General features: G+C 39.7%; 1 protein-coding gene across 4 annotated transcripts in view; it reads left to right on the top strand.

Annotated features, from left to right (window-relative positions):
- DOCK10 (dedicator of cytokinesis 10) overlaps positions 1-19031 on the top strand; it is a 260353-nt gene that overhangs the window by 228930 nt on the left and 12392 nt on the right. For all 4 annotated transcript variants that reach the window (XM_045775338.2, XM_087863926.1, XM_045775336.2 and 1 more), the window contains exons 41-50: positions 794-906; positions 2456-2593; positions 3269-3451; positions 3972-4082; positions 6077-6292; positions 7944-8001; positions 8328-8426; positions 11039-11145; positions 12893-13015; positions 13154-13267. In XM_045775338.2, the coding sequence (XP_045631294.1) occupies positions 794-906; positions 2456-2593; positions 3269-3451; positions 3972-4082; positions 6077-6292; positions 7944-8001; positions 8328-8426; positions 11039-11145; positions 12893-13015; positions 13154-13267 (1262 nt within the window). The remainder of the gene's footprint in view (positions 1-793; positions 907-2455; positions 2594-3268; positions 3452-3971; positions 4083-6076; positions 6293-7943; positions 8002-8327; positions 8427-11038; positions 11146-12892; positions 13016-13153; positions 13268-19031) is intronic.

The raw sequence follows: 19031 nt of genomic DNA, 5'->3' as shown, positions 1-19031 counted from the left end.
CCAGACTTACCTGTTTGAAAGCATGTGCCTTCACCTAAAATACCTTTAGTGCCGTTAATGGCCATTAATGCACACTGCCCACAGAGACTGCACATTTAATCTGTTAGCCTAGGAGCATAAACTTGACCCAGACGGAGAATGAAAGAAATACAACTCTGTCAATGCCTAAGTCAATGGAAAAGAAGGAAGAAATAATGGCAAATGGATCACTCTTGTCTACAGCTGACATTTGAAAAGGGCACACATACTATCTTAGTTTGAGTTGCTGCGGCAAGTTAACAGTCTGGGTGGCTTAAACAACAAAGTTCTCATAGTTCTCATAGTTCTGGAGGGTGTGAGGTCCAAGGTCAAGTGCCAGCAGATTTGATGTCTGGTGAGAACCGTCTTTCTGATTTGCAGACAGCCACCTTCTTGTTGTGTCCTCACATGACAGAGAGAAAGTGATCTTTCTGATGTCCCTTTTTATAAGACCGCTAACCCATTCATGAGGGCTCCACTCTCATGAACTAATTACCTCCCAAAGATCCTGCTTCCAAATACCATCACACTGGGGTTTAGGGCTTCAACATAGGAATCTGGGGGGACACAAACATTCAGTCTACATCCACTAACGACTCTGCCTAGAGTTTTTGATTCAGCCAATAAGGTAATTTAACAAACAAAAGCGCTTTGATTTAATAAGTTGCTTATCAAAACACCAGTCAACATGAAATAATGTTATAATAGAAGAAAGTCCTTTATGGGATACAAAGTTTCTTAGACATTTATGAGTGTTCTACCTTATGTTTTGTAGGCAACTCCAATGAAATAGACATTGTGCACCATGTGGACACAGAGGCCAATATAGCTACAGAGGTCTGCCTGACTATTCTAGACCTGCTATCCCTCTTCACCCAGATTCACCAGGTAAGTTGATGCTGACATCTTCTGCAACCGTGATAAAATGGGAGGTAGGAAAGTCGTGGGAAGTCAAGAACATGTTTTTAAAGTATTTTATGAAATTAATTAACCTTACATAAATCAACAGATGTGTGAGTGGAAAAAAATTTGAAAGATGAGACTCAGAATTTACTACTCAAATGATATAAGTACATACGTATGTCACTATTGGTCAAATAATAAACATTTTCCTTATTCCTCCTGCTTCACTGTCAGGCCAGCCCGGCTGAGGGAGGCTCTGACTCTACTTTTTCGTCTCCAGGGGAGAGACGAATGACAGCTAGATCCAACAGGCTATACTGCTGAGCATTTTTCCTGTGCTTATTGGTCATCTGTGTAACTTGGGTGAAATAATACCACTACATACTATTAGAATGACTCAAATTAAAAAGGCTGACCATACCAAGTTTTGGCAGGGATATGGAAAAACTGGAACTCTCATCCACTGATGGCGGGAATGCAAACACTCTGGAAAACAGTATGGCAGTCTAAAACGTTAAACCTGCGTCTATCGTGTGACCAGGCATTCCAATACTAAGAATTTACCCCGGAGAAATAAAAGCATTTGGTCACACAAAACTGTGTACACAAATATTCATAGAAGCCTTATTTTTAATAAATGCTGAAAACAACCCAAATGTCCATCAACAGGTGAATGGATTTTAAAAATGGTGGTATATCCACACATAGAATACTGCTCAGTCACGCTTAGTGAAAGAAGCCAAACAAAAAGAGTATTTATTGTATATTTCCATTTACATAAAATTTTATAAATGCTAGCTATAGAAATTACATGTCAGTTATACCTCAATAAAGATATTTAAAATATTAGCTCAATCTAATGAGCTTACAGATGTTCAGGGTTGAACTGAATAAAGTCTACACCACAAAATGATTATGCCAAGAAAGACCTGCTTTCAGGTGAAATGTCATCATAGTGGTAGAAAAAGCAAAAACCACATTTTAATTCTTTATTACTCAGTGCAAATGTCAATCAAATCTCAGACATCACAAAGGCCCTACAATGCCTACAAGGACCTGCCTCTCTGTGACCTCATCTGTGACCTCATCTTCTTCCTCTCTCCCGATCTCACCCCATGCCCCATGCTCAGGTTGCTCTGCTCTTTTTTTTCAACCTTGATCTCACAGGCTTCTTCCCAACTCATGTCCCTGGTACTCTCTGTGTCCCCTTAGACAGTCCCTTCAGATATGCCCATGTCAGTTCATCCATTAAGCAGGTCTTGACTAACCACCCTATCTAGAGTAACCCTATGCCCAAAGCAATTACTTTTTATCATATCCTATCATTCTGCTCTATTTTCTTATTTAGCAATTTCTTTCAATCATTGCTGTGTAGGTTTCAGTGCGAACACAGACCTTCCTTCCCTTCTTACTCAACACTATTTCCAGCCCCCAGAATTGTGCCTACCACATAGTAGGTTCACAATAAATCTCTTTTGAAAGAATACAGCTGCCCTTTAACTCGTCCTAAATACCTTCCGTGTTAAATTTCCAGAGACAGCTCCAACAATCCGAATGTCAAAATTCAATGATGAAGAGGGTCTTTGACACCTACATGCTCTTTTTCCAAGTCAACCAGTCGGCCACAGCACTGAAGCATGTGTTTGCCTCCTTGAGACTGTTTGTATGCAAGGTAAGCATTCTCCTGGTTCCAGTGAAAGCTCGGGGAAGGATGGTGATCAACACATATTAATCCTGACATCTCTCAGGTTGGAGGAAAGAAGGCTTGTTTTCTTTTATTTTGGTTTATTTGGTTTTATTAGACTGTTTTGGGGTTTTAATAAGCCATTTGATTAATGGTCTGAAAATAAGTTCACAGCCTTGACAGCCTATCTGCTGGGATATCAAAAGGGAATAAAATTAACATCTAGCCATCGTTCTGGGGTTCTCAGTGTTTGTGGCAGAGACTTAGGCAAAATGCACATCATCAACTATGATGTCCTTTCATGCCGCATAAAGTTGCCACATTGAAATAGACAGAGCTACCATCTTTGAGGATCCCTGTGGTTTTACAGTGTTGGGTGAACAGAAAGCATTTCAAAGCTCTCAGTCCCTGGTTCTGGGTTGTCATTATTGATGCATGAGAGACTTACCATGTACAGAATGATTATTTCTAGGAAAAAAGAGAAATATTAATATAGACTTAAATAAATACAAGTCTATCCCTTCCACTTGTAGATGGAAGAAAAAAACAAGGTTAAAAAAAAAAAAAGAAGGTGGATTTTGTTCTAAGGAATTCTAAAACTGGGCATAAACAGAGCAACATGAAAACACGATCCGCCCTTAACCAGTCCTTCTATTTCCATAGTTTCCTTCAGCATTCTTTCAGGGGCCAGCCGACCTGTGTGGATCGTTCTGTTATGAAGTCCTGAAATGCTGTAACCACAGGTCACGGTCAACGCAGACTGAAGCATCAGCACTTCTGTACTTTTTCATGAGGAAGAATTTTGAATTTAACAAGCAGAAGTCAATTGTCCGGTCCCACTTACAAGTAAGTGCTGCCAAGTTTCATCAATGCTGTTGGGAAAAGCACTCATCTGTTCCAGCGCTGATAAAAGCCTCCTGGCCCCAGGGCAAGAGCTACCAACTCCCCTACCAGACCCCGCCTTAAAGACAGCACGGTCCGCTCTCACTCAGAGGAAGAGGGCAGAAGTCAGCAAAGCCCATAACTCCATTTGGACGTTTCCTTTCTTCCGCCAGGGAAGAGAATCAAATAGAAACCGGAATCAGGAAATCATGGCTATCTCTAGGATGCCAAACCCCGCCAGATTCCGCACGCAGAAATGTCTTTCTTTAAGGCATCCCAAGATTCCTGTGACCTTCTCATATATTTAAGATTCTAGGAAACGCCCTAGATGACATAACCTTCTAAAAATTTAATGTGTGAAGATGCTATCCTTTGGACCCGCAGGGAGAAATCAATAATCCATTCATCCAGCCCAGTGGATTTCCTTAAAATTACTATTTCTGAATTACTACTTTTGAAGTTGCATTGTTCTTTTCTCTTCTAGCTCATCAAGGCCGTAAGCCAGTTAATAGCCGATGCTGGGATTGGAGGCTCTCGGTTTCAACATTCTCTTGCAATTACCAATAATTTTGCTAATGGAGACAAGCAGATGAAAGTAAGAAATGCTTTGTGGACATTTTCAAAGACTTAGGAATAAAACTGAGCTGAATTCTTTGGTGAAATATCAACATCATAAAAAGATACAGGTTCTGCATTTTGTTCACTGAGACTTGAACTGAGTGTGACGTTGAGTGCGCTTGTTTGAATTAACAGTAGCTCTAACAGCGTCAGTCTGTCATCTGTTAAGTGGAACGTGCAAGATGGGTGATTGAGTGGGATATACAAGAAAACTAACCACGAACATCCAGAAATACTCATAACCCTGTTCTTGGTCAAATTTATTGAATCTTTCTTTTAGAAATTTCTGAAGACTTCTCCTTTAGTCATAGTACCGAAAAGTCCAGGGATAGAGCTTGGCATCAGGCGTGGCTGAACACAGGAATTAAAATAATGTTTCCGCATTAATTCAAAAAGATAGCTGCACCCCCATGTTCATGGCAGCATAATTTATCATAGCCCAGGCATGGAAACAAGCTAAGGTCCGTCAGTGAATGAATGATTAAGCAGTGGTGGTATATATATTCAACAGAGTAGCATTCAGTCATAAAAACTGAGGCAATCCTACCATTTGTGACAACATGCATGGACATCGAAGGCATTATGCTAAGTGGAAATAAGTCAGACAAAGTAAGACAAATACTGTATGATCTCACTGACATGGGTAGTCTTACAAAAAAATTGAAAGTCGTGGAAAAAGAAATCAAACCTGTGGTTATCAGAGGCAGGGGGTGGGGAGTGGAGAAATTGGAGGAAGGTGGTCAACAGGTACAAACTTCTCTTTGTAAGATAGATAAGAACTGGGGATGTCAGGTACAACATGATGGCTATAGCTTACACTGCTCTGTGCTGTAGAAAAGTTAGTTGTGAAGAGAGAAAATCCTAGTTGTCATCATAAGAGGAAATTTTTTCCTTTTTCCTCTTTTTCTTTCTTTCCTCTGTATTTCATCTACATGAGAAGATGGCTGTTGGCTGACCTGTTGTGGTTCCCACTTCACAATATATGTAAATCAAGTCACCATGCTGTATGCCTTAAACTCATAAGTGATATATGCTAGTTACTTCTGAATAAAACTGGATAAAAAATTTTAGTAAAAAAGTTTTTCCTAAATTAAAAAATCATCATATGTTCAAGCCCCTTCTCCTACTGCCTCGATTTTTGCCTCTACCTCTCAGTTCAATTTTCCTCTTTGTTTATTTGGTTTACAAGTAGGCTGTCCCCATGAGCTTACTCTCTCAGAAATTCTGATCACACTGGAGTATCCTGTAAGTGGAAAAAATGCATCGGGGCACCTGGGTGGCACAGTCAGCTAAGCATCTGCCTTCAGCTCAGGTCATGGTCCCAGGGTCCTGGGATCAAGCCCCATGTGGGGCTACCTGCTCAGCAGGGAATCTGCTTCTCCCTCTCCTTCAGCCCCTACCCCTCTCCCTCAGCTCATGCTATCTCACTCTCAGTCTCAAATAAATAAATAAATAAAAACATTAAAAAGAGAGAGAGAGAGAAGAAGAGAAGAGAAGAGAAGAGAAGAGAAGAGAAGAGAAGAGAACACCTCATTCTATAGTGCCAAAGTCCCAGACCTGAATCTCTTTGTCTAAACCTTGTATCATATGCCCACTCCTAAACTGATCACTGGCTTGAGGAATCAAAGAATATGATGGGCCAGGCCAGTTTGGTGGGCCACCCACTGGTGCCTGTGAATGAAGTAGACACCTTCAAATCACATGAACTAGAGCCAGAGAGGAAAGCACCTCAAAGAACAATCAGGATGCTCTTACTAGAAGAAGCTAGGTGAGCAGATAAAATGGAGTCTACTGCAGTTCTTATGTTCAAATGTGTACAACCACAATCACAACACATGGAATGCATATGTGAAGAAAGTACATATTTATGAACAATATAGAGAATGTACCAAATGTGATGCCAAGTCACTTGAAGTAACTTACCTTAGGCATTAGGAACAGATAATGACCCAGGCTCTCTGTTTTCCAAAGAACAGCAACTTCCCAGCAGAGGTGAAAGATCTGACGAAACGTATAAGGACTGTTTTGATGGCGACAGCTCAGATGAAGGAGCATGAGAAGGACCCTGAGATGCTGGTGGATCTCCAATACAGTCTGGCAAACTCCTATGCAAGCACCCCTGAGCTGCGGAGGACCTGGCTCGAAAGCATGGCCAAGATTCATGCGAGAAACGGAGACTTATCTGAGGTGATTAGCGAAGGCTCAGTCCTTCTCCATTGACATTGTCCTCTTTATCAGGGCAATTGGATTTTCACCTACAGTAGGCTACCATATTTTTCCACTCATCTAGATATGACCCAATGATACATAGATGTAAATTTGCACGTAGGATTCAAGAGTGCCCAACTCCATGTAAATGATACCAAGTCAAGGACAGAGTCGTTGGTATCAGCTGTAATTATAGGATATGTAATGCAGAACCAAAGGTTAAAAGCCTAAGACTATGGAGGATGTTTGTAATGGTATCTGGAAATTGAGTTATGTAAGTTAATGTTCTGTGTCTTAAAACGTCTTCCCTGTAATTGGAGTCGGATGGGGAAGTTTGCCACCATGGTGAGTAATCTCAGGCTGGGGTAATCTGTCCTTATTTGCAGCTAGTCTGAGCTGGTGATGGAAATATTAACACTCCCACGAGCCATGTGAGGAGAGTGCACTGTGTGAAGGTTATAAATCAATAGCTAACTTTTTTATGTCAGTTCAAATACTGGGTGGATTTTTTTGCAGCAATTCATGGCCCCAAGTGGTTTCAGGATACCAAATGGGAAACTTGTGCCTTACTCTCAGAAATATGCCCCTTTGGCGGCGCCTGGGTGGCACAGCGGTTAAGCGTCTGCCTTCGGCTCAGGGCATGATCCCGGCATTACGGGATCGAGCCCCACATCAGGCTCCTCTGCTATGAGCCTGCTTCTTCCTCTCCCACTCCCCCTGCTTGTGTTCCCTCTCTCACTGGCTGTCTCTATCTCTGTCGAATAAATAAATAAAATCTTAAAAAAAAAAAAAAGAAATATGCCCCTTTGGAGAAGACATTAATTTGTCTGGGATAGTCCTAACACCTGAAGTTCTTCTAAACGCATGTGAGGGATCCTGGGATAGAAATAGAGCCAATCAGAAACTGCAGTTGGAGACAATTGGATGGGACAAGAATGAGAAACTCCAGGTCCCTTGGACGGCCCAGAAAATGGAGAAATAACTCCACAACCTTCATAGGGAAAAGCTGAAGTCATTTGGACCCTTCAGCAGGTCAAGTTCTAGTATGTGTTCAGCAATGTTCAGGACTTTTCAGTAGATGTGAGAAAACAATAAAATCACCATATAGTCTGGTTGGCGGGAGCACACCTGTTACATTAGGCCACACTATTTAATTAAGTACCACCTTGTGAGGCGACCATCTTAAAGGCAGTAGATATTCCAATGGGGCCATTACCGGAAGGAGAAAAGCCAAGAAGGTAACTTAATTTTACTCCTAATTTAGATCTCGATGCTATAGCTTGTAGTTTTAACAAGAGAAGAGAACTGTGGATTTAAAAATACATTCATTAGACTTAGATATTAAGGAAGGGAGGTAATTCTATTGAAAAATTCTCCAGGTCAGCTCATTCACCCACTTGAAGACTACACCCAGATAAACACAAACAAAAATGCCCAAATATGTGTTTTATTCTTGATTATGAACTTTTTGGAAATCAAATCAATTCTTGTTTTTGATTCATTCATTAAAAGGATTCCTCCACACATTCTCACATGGAATACTGACTCACCTTGGAAGATTCGTCCTGATTAGATGAATAGTAAAATCGACACTGTGCCTTCCTCTGAAACCCTTTTCTTTTTATTGTAGGCTGCTATGTGCTACATCCATATAGCTGCCCTCATTGCGGAATACCTGAAAAGAAAGGGTAAGATGGCTGTGTGCAAGGAGAGAAGTCTAGAAGTTGACATGTTGAAACCTAAATTAAAATTAACTTATTAATTTTAGGTTGTATTAATCTCAGTTATGTTTTGTTAAGTTATGTTAATTTTCACAGATATTTCTAATTATACTGTACTTATAAATTTTAGCTCTCTTGTGCCATTATCATGTTTATTTTTTGGACAAAAAGGCTAACTGGTCAACCTCTTAGTTCAAAATGAGAATGTTTCATTGGTAACGATTAATAGTCTCATAAGCTTGTATTAACACCAACATGTAGCAATGTCTTAACCTCATCTTGCACTACCATAGGTTACTGGAAAATGGAAAAGATTTGCACACCATCCCTGCTCCCGGAGGATATCCACCCCTGTGATAGCTACCCATTACTAACAGCTCCTGGTGGAGGAAGTGAGTGGCCTAACTCTCCCGCATAAACTCCTTTACCCCCATGGAACAGTGCAGAGGAAATTATGTTGCTGCTTAAAGTCTTCTTTGATGAAACTCTTAAATGTTTACTTGGAAGCAAAAACTGTCTCAGAACTTCATAACTCACGCTGTAAAAGCTTGAAGCTCCTACCATTACTAAATCTACCCAAATTTATGAAGTTTAGAACTGAAAAGTTCTCAGCACATAGAATTGCATCTTATCCAATATTTAGGATTATGAGTCATGGCCATATTTGCTACCAATCTGCATACTAGTTTGCCCTTAGGATTTTATTCTAAAATTGTTTAAAATTGCAAGAAAAATCTATTTTAATTTTGGAATCTAATAAGATGACTCATTTGAAACAAGGAATGCCAAAAATATATATGCAGGACTCTATAATCAACATGTTCCATTTACTTTTTTAAAAGCATTAACTGATTCAGACAATATGCAACACATAATAATTTACAGTACTGACTTCCTTTAATTAAGAATATGTCATCTTTAAAGTTTGATGAAAGATTTTGTGACAATAACTAAAGAATTACTCTTTGTGAAACATTTGGCAATATAGCTAATCTATTTAACCTGTTTTCCCTTGCAAAAGTTTGTTCAAACCCAAAGGTTATGGCCTGGGGTCTATTTCCTAATGCTCTCTTAACTTTCAAAATGTAGTGGAAAGCTCAGTGTATGAAAAACAGAAATGAATCTTTAGATATTAAGATCAAAATAACTGAATGAAAGGTAAATGGACTTTAGTTACAGTATTTTGGAAACATAATTAATCCCTTATTCTTTTAAACATGCATATATTTTCTAAAGAATCTCAGTGGATTTTGCAAAAAGGCATTTGAACCAAATGACCAAAGTGAACTGTGAGACAGAGGTCACTTGTTTGAGGAGGAGACCAGACCTGGCATCAGGGCTTGTGTCAATGCTAAAATTCAGGAATCTTCCTGCTTATTTCCACACTTACCATTTAGCTTCATTTTTATATGCACGTCATCGAACTCATCACTGTTTTGTCTAACGTACCCTTCTTCCCCATCTATTTTGTATCATAATCAGACACTGTACAGCTCCATAAAGATGATTTCAAATTCTAACAGAAAACAAAATTTAAAAACCCTGATAAAACTAAGGGTCTGTTTGAGAAATTGTGGAAACTTACATCCCAAAATATTGTGTGAACCTTTAATATTCAAAAAATGTTAAATACCCATTTCCAGACCTAAGGTAACATTGGACACTAACATACCCATTGAAAAAAGAATATATTTGCTTAGTAAACTCTAAGGAAGGTGATTTTTTATGATGCATTAACATATATTTATACCCATTGGCATATATCTAAAGTCCTCAATATACTTTTATATTATGGTGTTTCTAAGTTAGAGGAAAAAGGATCCCTTTAGTACAATGTGCACATAATTAAGACTATAGGCAAATATAAGCAACTCCAGAAAGTACAACTGTAATAAAAATCATCATTCTGCAAAAAAATATATGGTGACTTTCTTTGCTATATATCCCTGCTAATCAATTGTCACATATTTTAATATATGTTTAATTACAGAAGGAATATTATTATTTTAAAAAGTAGGAAAGTAGAATTTTTAATGCAAGGATTAGATTGCAACAACTATTCTAGTTATAATTTCGAGTATGTTTGAGGAGTGATCGTTTAGTGACATAGCCCATGAGCTGATAATTAAAAATGGAGACATCTCACGAAAGTATTAGCTATAATTTTAAAAGCACTTGCTCAGTATGTATGGGCCCGCACAGGGCTCTACACTGGCAATATCTCGATTAGTTGCCAGTAATGAGTCTTTGAGTTAGGTGCTGTTATGGCCTCCTGTTTTCAAGTGAGAAAACCAAGAGAAATGATACAACCCAACCCAGGGTGCACGGTTAGCTTGTGATGGGGCCAAAGTTCAAGGGCTGGTCGGTCACTCCAAGCTGTGCTCCTGACTGCTCAAATTCTCCACTCTTCAGTTCCAGTCTCTCCTCTCGGGGCATTGCCCATGATCAACTGTCTTTATATATTATCTGTAGAGCCAGATCTTTTTTTTCTATTTTTTTTAATCTTGGTAGCCATGGTGCTAGGAAAAATTAAGGAAGTTTCTAGATTAGTGCAAAAGAGTGAAAATTGGCAAGGAGTGAGCGTTGTTTCCATAATACACTGACCATACCAGGTGTTTTCTCAAATATTAATGTTTTGAATCCCTTCAACCATCCTTTAAAATAGATAGTAACATCTTCAGTTTAATAAATGGGGCGAAGCAGGCTCAAAAACTCTGGCTAAACTAGGACATTGGAACCTTGTCTATCTACAAATTCTGTATTCTGTCCATAATTCCATGCCAGCTTCTAAAAGAAAATGTGTCACCTGAAAATTGATACAAAATTAGAAAACGAGGTCATTGGTTGCCCTGGGAGAGAATATTTATCAACAGTCATTATCTACCCATCTCATTGACTGTGTGAGTTTTATTTACTACTTGTAACATCATAAAGAAACACATTATCTATGCCAAACAGGATCTGGCTCAAATAATAATGTCGCATTTTGCTTGGTCCTCTCAAGGCATGTTTTCTATGGGCTGGCCAGCTTTTCTGAGCATCACACCAAATATTAAAGAAGAAGGAGCAATGAAAGAAGATTCGGGAATGCAAGACACACCATACAATGAGGTTAGATCCATATAATCTCGTGTACAGTAACTGCCTAAAAAGATGCATTGAATTATTACATTAAGCTAAATATGGAAGAGAAAATCTTATTCAGAAATCAAATAAAATTACTGTAGAATAGGACTTAGGCTAAATGAAAGGCAGGCTAAAATTAATCTGAGATTAATAGATCTCAAATTCCATTGATAAAGCATAATTTTCAATGAATATTTAAACTAAACTTCACTTCTCTAAGATGGACCCAAATATATAATGTCTGCTCTTCTATAAGATATGAAATCATTGGTCGTTTGGTAAACATCATAAGGGATGCTGAAAATTTTGTGAGCTGATCACAACTTTTTTTTTTAATGCATTAGAAAGTTGTAAATACACTTGAACAGAAAGGTTCACTAGTTTCTGCAAAAAACATTTTGATTTGCAAATCATGGTTATTGTGCATTAATCAAAAGAAGTTGTCTATTGGCAATTACATAGCAATAATTCTGATAAAGAAAACAGAGCTCCCTCATCAAGTAAATAAAATATTTCATAAGCTAATTGTTTAAATCTTAATGTTACATAGATTTAAAAAAGGGTTGCAGAAAGAAAGTTTTGGGTGGATTTTAATTAAATTTTATATATGGTTTATATGAATTTAGTATACCTTGCGGATAAACAGTAAATGCAACTACATATTTACATTAACTATTTCAAATAACGTTTAAGAATCTCTTCTTCAAAGATGTTCAAAAGATTTAATAATATTATCCACTTGCTTAAGTGAGTATATAATTTGATTTAGCTGAATATTTATTAAACCACTAGTATATGTGAGGCGTTGAGGATGGAGGACAAAGATAAATAAGACCTGATGCTGACTTTCAAAGAGCTTAGAATCTTGAGAAGGACAAACTTTTTTCAGGATGGAGAGTAGCCAGTTTAAGACCCAACAACTACAAATCTAGGCAATTAAAGGGGAACAACTTTTTAAGTGACAGTGGTTGGGATGCAGATGGATGAGACATATATGAAAGCTCTCCAGACTTTTGCACTGGGTCTTGGCACTGATGGGACTTGAAGGTGCCAAATGAGAAAACAAGGTTCTTATAGGTGCAGCCGCAACACCAGTAAATGTGTGGAGGTGCAAAAGTATTCTGAGAGTGGAGTGGTACAGGATGGTGTAACCAAAGTGCAAAGTCAGTGACAAGTGGAGTGGGAGGGGGGCACTGAAAGGGGGGTTGGTGCCTGATCATGGAGCTCCTTCAATGCCATGCTGGAGAGTTTGGATGGCCATTCAGAGACACTGGAGTTTCTACAAAGGTTTAGGGCAGTGGAGAGCTCGTGATCAGATTTACATTTTAGAAAGAAAGATTCCTAGAGAACAGCACATAGGATGGACCAGAGTGGAAAGCAGATTACTAGGAGACCACTATGAGGTCTGGAAGAGAAGGAACAGGGGTTTGATCTAAGGCAGTGACCATGGAAATGGAAAGGACTAGACAGAGCTGAAGGCATTTCATAGATTCAAATTAGCAAGCTCGAAGGACTAATTTGGTAATGGAAAGAGAAGAATCCAAGAAGACACCACCATCCCTTCCAGGATGGGTGTAAATACCATTAACAAAGATAGAGAACACCGAGACCCCACTATAAAGAAAACTGACAGTGTAACAGTTTTGAAAACAAGTTTTCAGGGATGAACCACAATGCGTACACCATGCTTACACATTCGTGTAAAATCTCATTCTTATTTGGGGGATTGCAGAATATCCTGGTGGAGCAGCTCTATATGTGTGTGGAGTTTCTTTGGAAGTCTGAGCGATATGAGCTCATCGCTGATGTCAACAAACCCATCATCGCTGTCTTCGAGAAGCAGAGAGACTTCAAAGTACGTTTTCTGAGGCCAGACCTTGGTCAAAACATCCTGCTTTAAATTGGTGAATTACTTACAATTTTCAAAAGGGGCAACTCCCTGTTTTTTTGTATCAGCATCACCTTCATGAAACCCTTTGATTTATGATTTCAGAAACTATCAGACCTCTACTACGACATTCACCGATCATACCTAAAAGTTGCAGAGGTGGTCAACTCAGAGAAGCGGCTATTTGGTCGCTACTATCGTGTAGCGTTTTATGGGCAGGTAAGTTCACCAGAAGCTACGTGGCCTCTACATTCTGTTAAACAATGAAACTTTGTCTTTCATTCTCTATGAGACATCAGACTCCACACGCCAAGGGATTGAGAGGATGTGGGTATGTCTGGGTATATTTCAGGGTTTTTCTGGATGCGAGGGTCGTATGTCTGTCCATAGGAATGTAGTGAACTGGGGAACAAACGGGCAGAGAAATCCAGGGGTCTTCATACAGATCAAGTTAAACCAGTGATTTATAACTTCTTGGAGAAAGAGAGAATTTCTTTTTCAGCATCCTCTTCTTCCCAGTTAACGCTAAATATCTAATTATAGTTTCACGTCCTATGTTAAAGTGAAATTAAATTGAACATGTTTTGAGAAATGAAATTCACAGCACTCTGGGAAATAAAGAATTCCTAGGGGCTCCACCCTGTCAAAGCTCTTTGACTTTACAATCATGCATTTTCTTTCCTCCTCCTTCTAAACTACCACTGATTCCAGGCACAACACCGTATGTTACTTTTTTCCCCGTATTGTAGGTCAGTACAACTGTCGAGTTATCTTTCCCAGCTTCCCACCTTAGCAGTGAACCAGCATTATAATATTAGCGAGCCATAGTATTAGCCGGAAAACTAAGTGAACATCTTCTATATTAATTATGAATGTCTCTGAGCAGCACTTTGAGTGGAGCAAACCCAGGCCCCATCCCGCTTCCTTTCAAGAAGACTTACAACACGATTACATTGCAGCGGGCATGCCTGGGACTCTGACTTGTGTGCATGAACATTCCATCCTTTTATTTTCATAGCTGGAATGACTCTGCCCTCTCGTTTCCTTTCCTTCCCTCCCCTCACATAAGGCAGTGTTGCCGATAGCTTCTTTTTCTCCTCGGAATCTTCGAAGGCTGCGGCTGAAGAAGTCAAATCCAGCATGGTCATTCTCGATTGTTTGCCATTAAAGTCTTTTGAAAAACATCTATTTTCCCCTAATCGCCAAAGGCAGCTTTAAAGCTAACTTTTGAACTAATAAAGATTAGCTGCTCTCTACCTGGAAAGAGAAGGGGTCACCCACTAACCACTTAGCATGAACGAATTAATCCAACTCAGACTTTCCTCCCTGCGCAGCCGCACCGGGATTGAGGAGATAGCCAAAGCGGGTGGAGAGGGTCCATAGATACAAACTAAATGTAGACATGTGTGGGGTCACAGGAAAAGAATTGGGTGATAGCATACATTGCGGGGAGAAAATGAGGGGATCTGCAGAGGGAGGAGGAGGAGGGAGATAAGGGAATGATATCTTGAGTATCGTGAAGAAAAGAAGCAATATTTGACCTTGGTGAAACATTAGCAAGAAAAATGGCAGAACACCCCATTGGGAAGGGAATGTGGGCATTAAGGGATGGCAGGGGGGAAAGACAGTGTTTTCAGGGACTGGCCACAAGCTAACTGAGCCCCAGAGAAGTGACACACAAGATGGGTTCTCAGCTAGCCAAGATTCGAATTTACAGTCCTTCAGGCAATCCTTCCAATGGAAAAGTAATAAGCGGCCATGAATAGTCCGGTCTTGAAAGCGAGATTGCCCACCGGACGGTTTCTCCAGCCAGTCTCTAGTATAGGGACCCTAAACAGGTGGGAACAAACCCTGCTGCTCTCCTACCAGATTTTAATGCAGATGTTTACTCTTTTCTTCTTTTCGTCTTGATGGTTCCAGGCTGTGGTAAGTTTTCTCTCCCTCTCCCTTTGCATGCTCTAATAGCCCTCACACTTCCCTCCGTATGGTTGTACTGAAACTTAACTTTTCGTGTGTAAATCAACATTTGGAACAAAGCTGAGATTATCCTGCTTCCCTTTGTTTTGGAGTCATCCCGCATTTCTTGAACTAAATTGTGTTTATTCCAGTTATCTGAATTACAAAAATGTATCATTCACTTTTCACGTATGTTGTCATTCTCCACAAAGGTAAATGTGGTTTAAAAAACCTGCATAAACACATGTGCACTTGTGCGCACACCCAGATAAATACGAGCGCCATACATTTGCAGGACGTATAGAATAGGCTTAGCAGTAGAGATTGTCTGCTCGTTTTAGACCACGGGGAAGGGCAGCTGATTCAGTAGGGCACAGTGGGCAGATTTTTAGAAGTTGGAGTGGTGGCTGTTGATGGACACCTTCCTAGGCTCCTGAAAGGACCTTGCTCCTTTCCACATAAGCATTGTGGAGAAACAGAGCTCTCTGTGGTGGCGAGCTCCGAGCTTTCTCAGCGTGATGGTCTTAATGCTCAACGCAAAAGATGACCAGTGGACTAGGGCACATTAAGTCTCCTTAGAAAGAAGTGATGTAAGAAATTCTGGAAAGCCAGCAGACGCAGACATAACATGCCAGCGCCTAGAGCTCTGTGACACAGAATTTTCTTCCCTTTGCGAACCATGTAAAAGTGCCTGTATTCAATCATTTTCTACCTACAAAAAATGATTCACCACAATTCAACATAATTATGGCTGATTAAGCTGGAAAGACAAATTCCTTCATTATCCACACGTTGTCTGTCCACATTCAGCTCTGCTCATCTGACCACTACATACTTTTTTGTAATTCTTTAAGCCCTCCCCATGTCCATACCAGGATTTTTCTACCTTCATTTATAAAATGGGGGTCTTGGGTCTCTAACTCACCTACTAAAAGAATACTTGAAAACCCTTGTACTAAATAGACTTGGGGGGGCAGGGGGAAGAACTGGGAAGAGCTACTTTCAAATGACCTAACTTTGTTCTTTTTGCAGATTTCTCAATAATGTGTGCTGATCGCGCACTTGGCATTTTTTTTACATGCCGCCAGCATTCTCGATTGTCTTTTATTAAAAATTCCAACCTAAGCTTAAAAGTGTTTTGTTAAGTCTGCAGACCTGAGTACAAGCCTAGGCATGGTACTTTATAAGCTCAAACCCCAGCCGCCTTTGAACAAAAACCAACAAGGGTCATCTTGATACACAGCCATTTAGAGCCTCAGTCATCAAATGAAATTCAAATAGCTGTCCCAGGACAGCAAATGGAGAATGTGAACTATTGTATTCAACAGGAGCGGACGGTGCACATCACTTTAAACTTGATGATAAAGAAATACCAACTGGATTTGAACATTTCCCTGAACGTGGGCAGAATGAAGGTTCCAAAGATCTAAGATAAAGTCTTAACTACTTGATTACCATAATCCCCATAGTCAGAAATAATTTCTTTTTCATGATGGTACTTTATGTCTCTGTAAAATTCATCTTTTAATATCCAAATTGGCATGCCTCGCAATCATGTTGCAAAGATTATGGGAATATAATATGCAGTAGGCTCTTTGCCTCCACAAGGCCTTTGGGTAAATATTTTAGTGTCCCGTGTGGATAGTGCTTTCATTACATAGTATTGGCTAGAGTAGCTAATATTATGTCTGCAACGAGCCAGACAACAGAAAACAAGTTGGAAACTGTTCTTTCATGGCAGGAGCTTTAAAAATGCAAGTCTTGCCTAGCATGAATTTTCTAATGTGACACTTGGCATCACTGACTATGGAAATAACTTTACACAGAGCAGCCTATATACAGCACCCTCCAAAGTGTCCCTAAAGTATTCATTTCCAGAGTAATGAAACAACTGTAGTGATCAAACATCAGCTGTAATCAATGAAATACTTAGGCTCTGATATTTAGCATGTGAGGAAGCAAGTGAAGGCCCATTGCATAACTTAAACATCAGATGCTCCCAGAATGAATAATTGAAAGGCTGGGGGAAATTTTCTTTTGTTGATCAAAGGATATAGAGTCCATGATTCTCAGACATGCCATGGGTGTAGATGTATCTCAGAACCTTGATAGAAAAGAGATGAAGGGGAGGAGGGAAGGTGCATGTGCAGTTTAAAAAAAAAAAAAAACCCTCTCCATTCTGGGTTGTGATACATCCCTCTGGCTCCCCACCTATCTGAAAGTCATTGATATAAAATATATTTTTTAATGCATATAATAAGTATACAAAATATGTATAGAAAGAAAGGTTTATATTTATATTCTTGTAGCTTCTCTTCTCTTAATACTTAGCCCATTGTTAATACTTTCTGACCCACATTTTTACACAAGGTTCCTCTTTGGATGCATTCCTTTGTTTGTGAATTTTGAATTACTTAAGTATAATGGCAGGCGCACTTGTATTTGACATCCCAATAATGATACAGGGGCATTGCAAAAACCTGCAAAAACATCTAAGAAGGAGTCAAAGAGTCAATGATTTCAGTTGTCAGTTTACTGAAGCCCATTTTTATCATAACTTATTGCCTTCCAGTTCCATAATCTACGCATGTTAACTCTACTGATTCAAAGTCTTTAACTAGAATGTGTACTAATTCCAAATGACGACTGATCAGAACATTTATCACATTGTACAATGACATTTAGAAAATCAAACTAGCGCGGGAAATGCACGTTTCCCATTGCTTTGAAATGCAGCCTACTCACAACCTTGGGGCTAAAACAAAACAGAAACTGCCCCTACATTTTCATCACCTGGGTCCCTAGTTATAAATCATTTATTTCATAGAGCTGAAATTGAAAACTTCCTTAAGACAAAGTCCCGTGGCTCAGTGGGCTAGGCTTTGATAGTTTCCCTGGGTAAAAGGTAGGCGCGCTTTCCAAATATGTTCAGAGCTGCCATTGATCTGACTCCAAAAGCTCTTATACGATCCCTGGAAGACAGCCGATTAAATTTTTAATTCTGCTGCTCCAATCTCCTTTCTCCTTATTTCAGAAAATAGTCCCAACAGGTTGATATTTCCAAGCCACATAGATAAATAATCACAATTTCTTTCTGATCAATCAGTTACCAAAATACTGAAATCAACATCAATAGACCTTTTATAATAAGGAAAACTGTAGTGTCCGTGCAAGAGAAGCTGAAGGTATGTATTTTTAAGCGCTCAAAACTCAGGAAAGCTGTTTTCCCCACACGTTACAGAGCTCAAATTGCTCTACTGACACAGAAGTTTCTTCTTTATTTCTGCTCTCCTCGTCACAGCTAACACACACCAAGGGTCTATTGTGTACCAGGCACTGTTCTTGGGGCCTCCCACTAAATTTCTGAGTCTGTACTATTTCCCATCCTCCAGATCAAGGAGGAGGGATGAAAGAAAGTCACAGGTCATGACCAAGGCCACGCGGTCATAGTTATGACAAGAAAACCCTGCTTCCCACCTCTCCTTTTCTGCTAACCCTGGATTCAGAAATTTGTTAGGGGAAAAAATGCGCAGTGAAATGTCTCTTTGTGCTAGTTTTCACAGCGTGGTGAGAAAATCTTTTCCTGGAACTTGGAGACATTTTTCACATTGAGAAGGAAGCTATAAATGTTGCTAAGGCTCTTGCCCTGTGGGGGTTCTGGTTGATGGCCTCAGAAGCCCCCTCTCTCTCATGTGTCAGTCTGTCAATTTTAGCCACTAACTTCTGACCTTGAATCAGACAAATCTTCACAAAGACAGCAACAGAGAAATCATGGCAGGCTGGAAGTCATGTGGGAACCGAGCCAGACCTCACTTACCCCTACCAAGTCTTGAGGAGTGACAGCGAGCTGCTTTTCATGCTTTCAACACTCCAAGTCACTTTTTAAAGCCGTTAGGGGTCAGCGCACTCCTATATTCGCTGTGTCTGGTCACGCACATTCTCAAAGAAATCGTTCAATAAAAACATCTTGATTAAAATCCGTGGACTCTTTTCCAGTTATACCTGGTGCAAATAGACCCTTTTAAGA

This window comes from Ursus americanus, chromosome 1 (assembly GCF_024610735.1).
Source record: "Ursus americanus isolate L20-20 chromosome 1, mUrsAme1.1.p, whole genome shotgun sequence".
NCBI classification, from domain to species: domain Eukaryota; kingdom Metazoa; phylum Chordata; class Mammalia; order Carnivora; family Ursidae; genus Ursus; species Ursus americanus.
The sequence above is the reverse complement of the archived record's forward strand: the minus strand, read 5'-3'. Positions and strand labels throughout refer to the sequence as shown.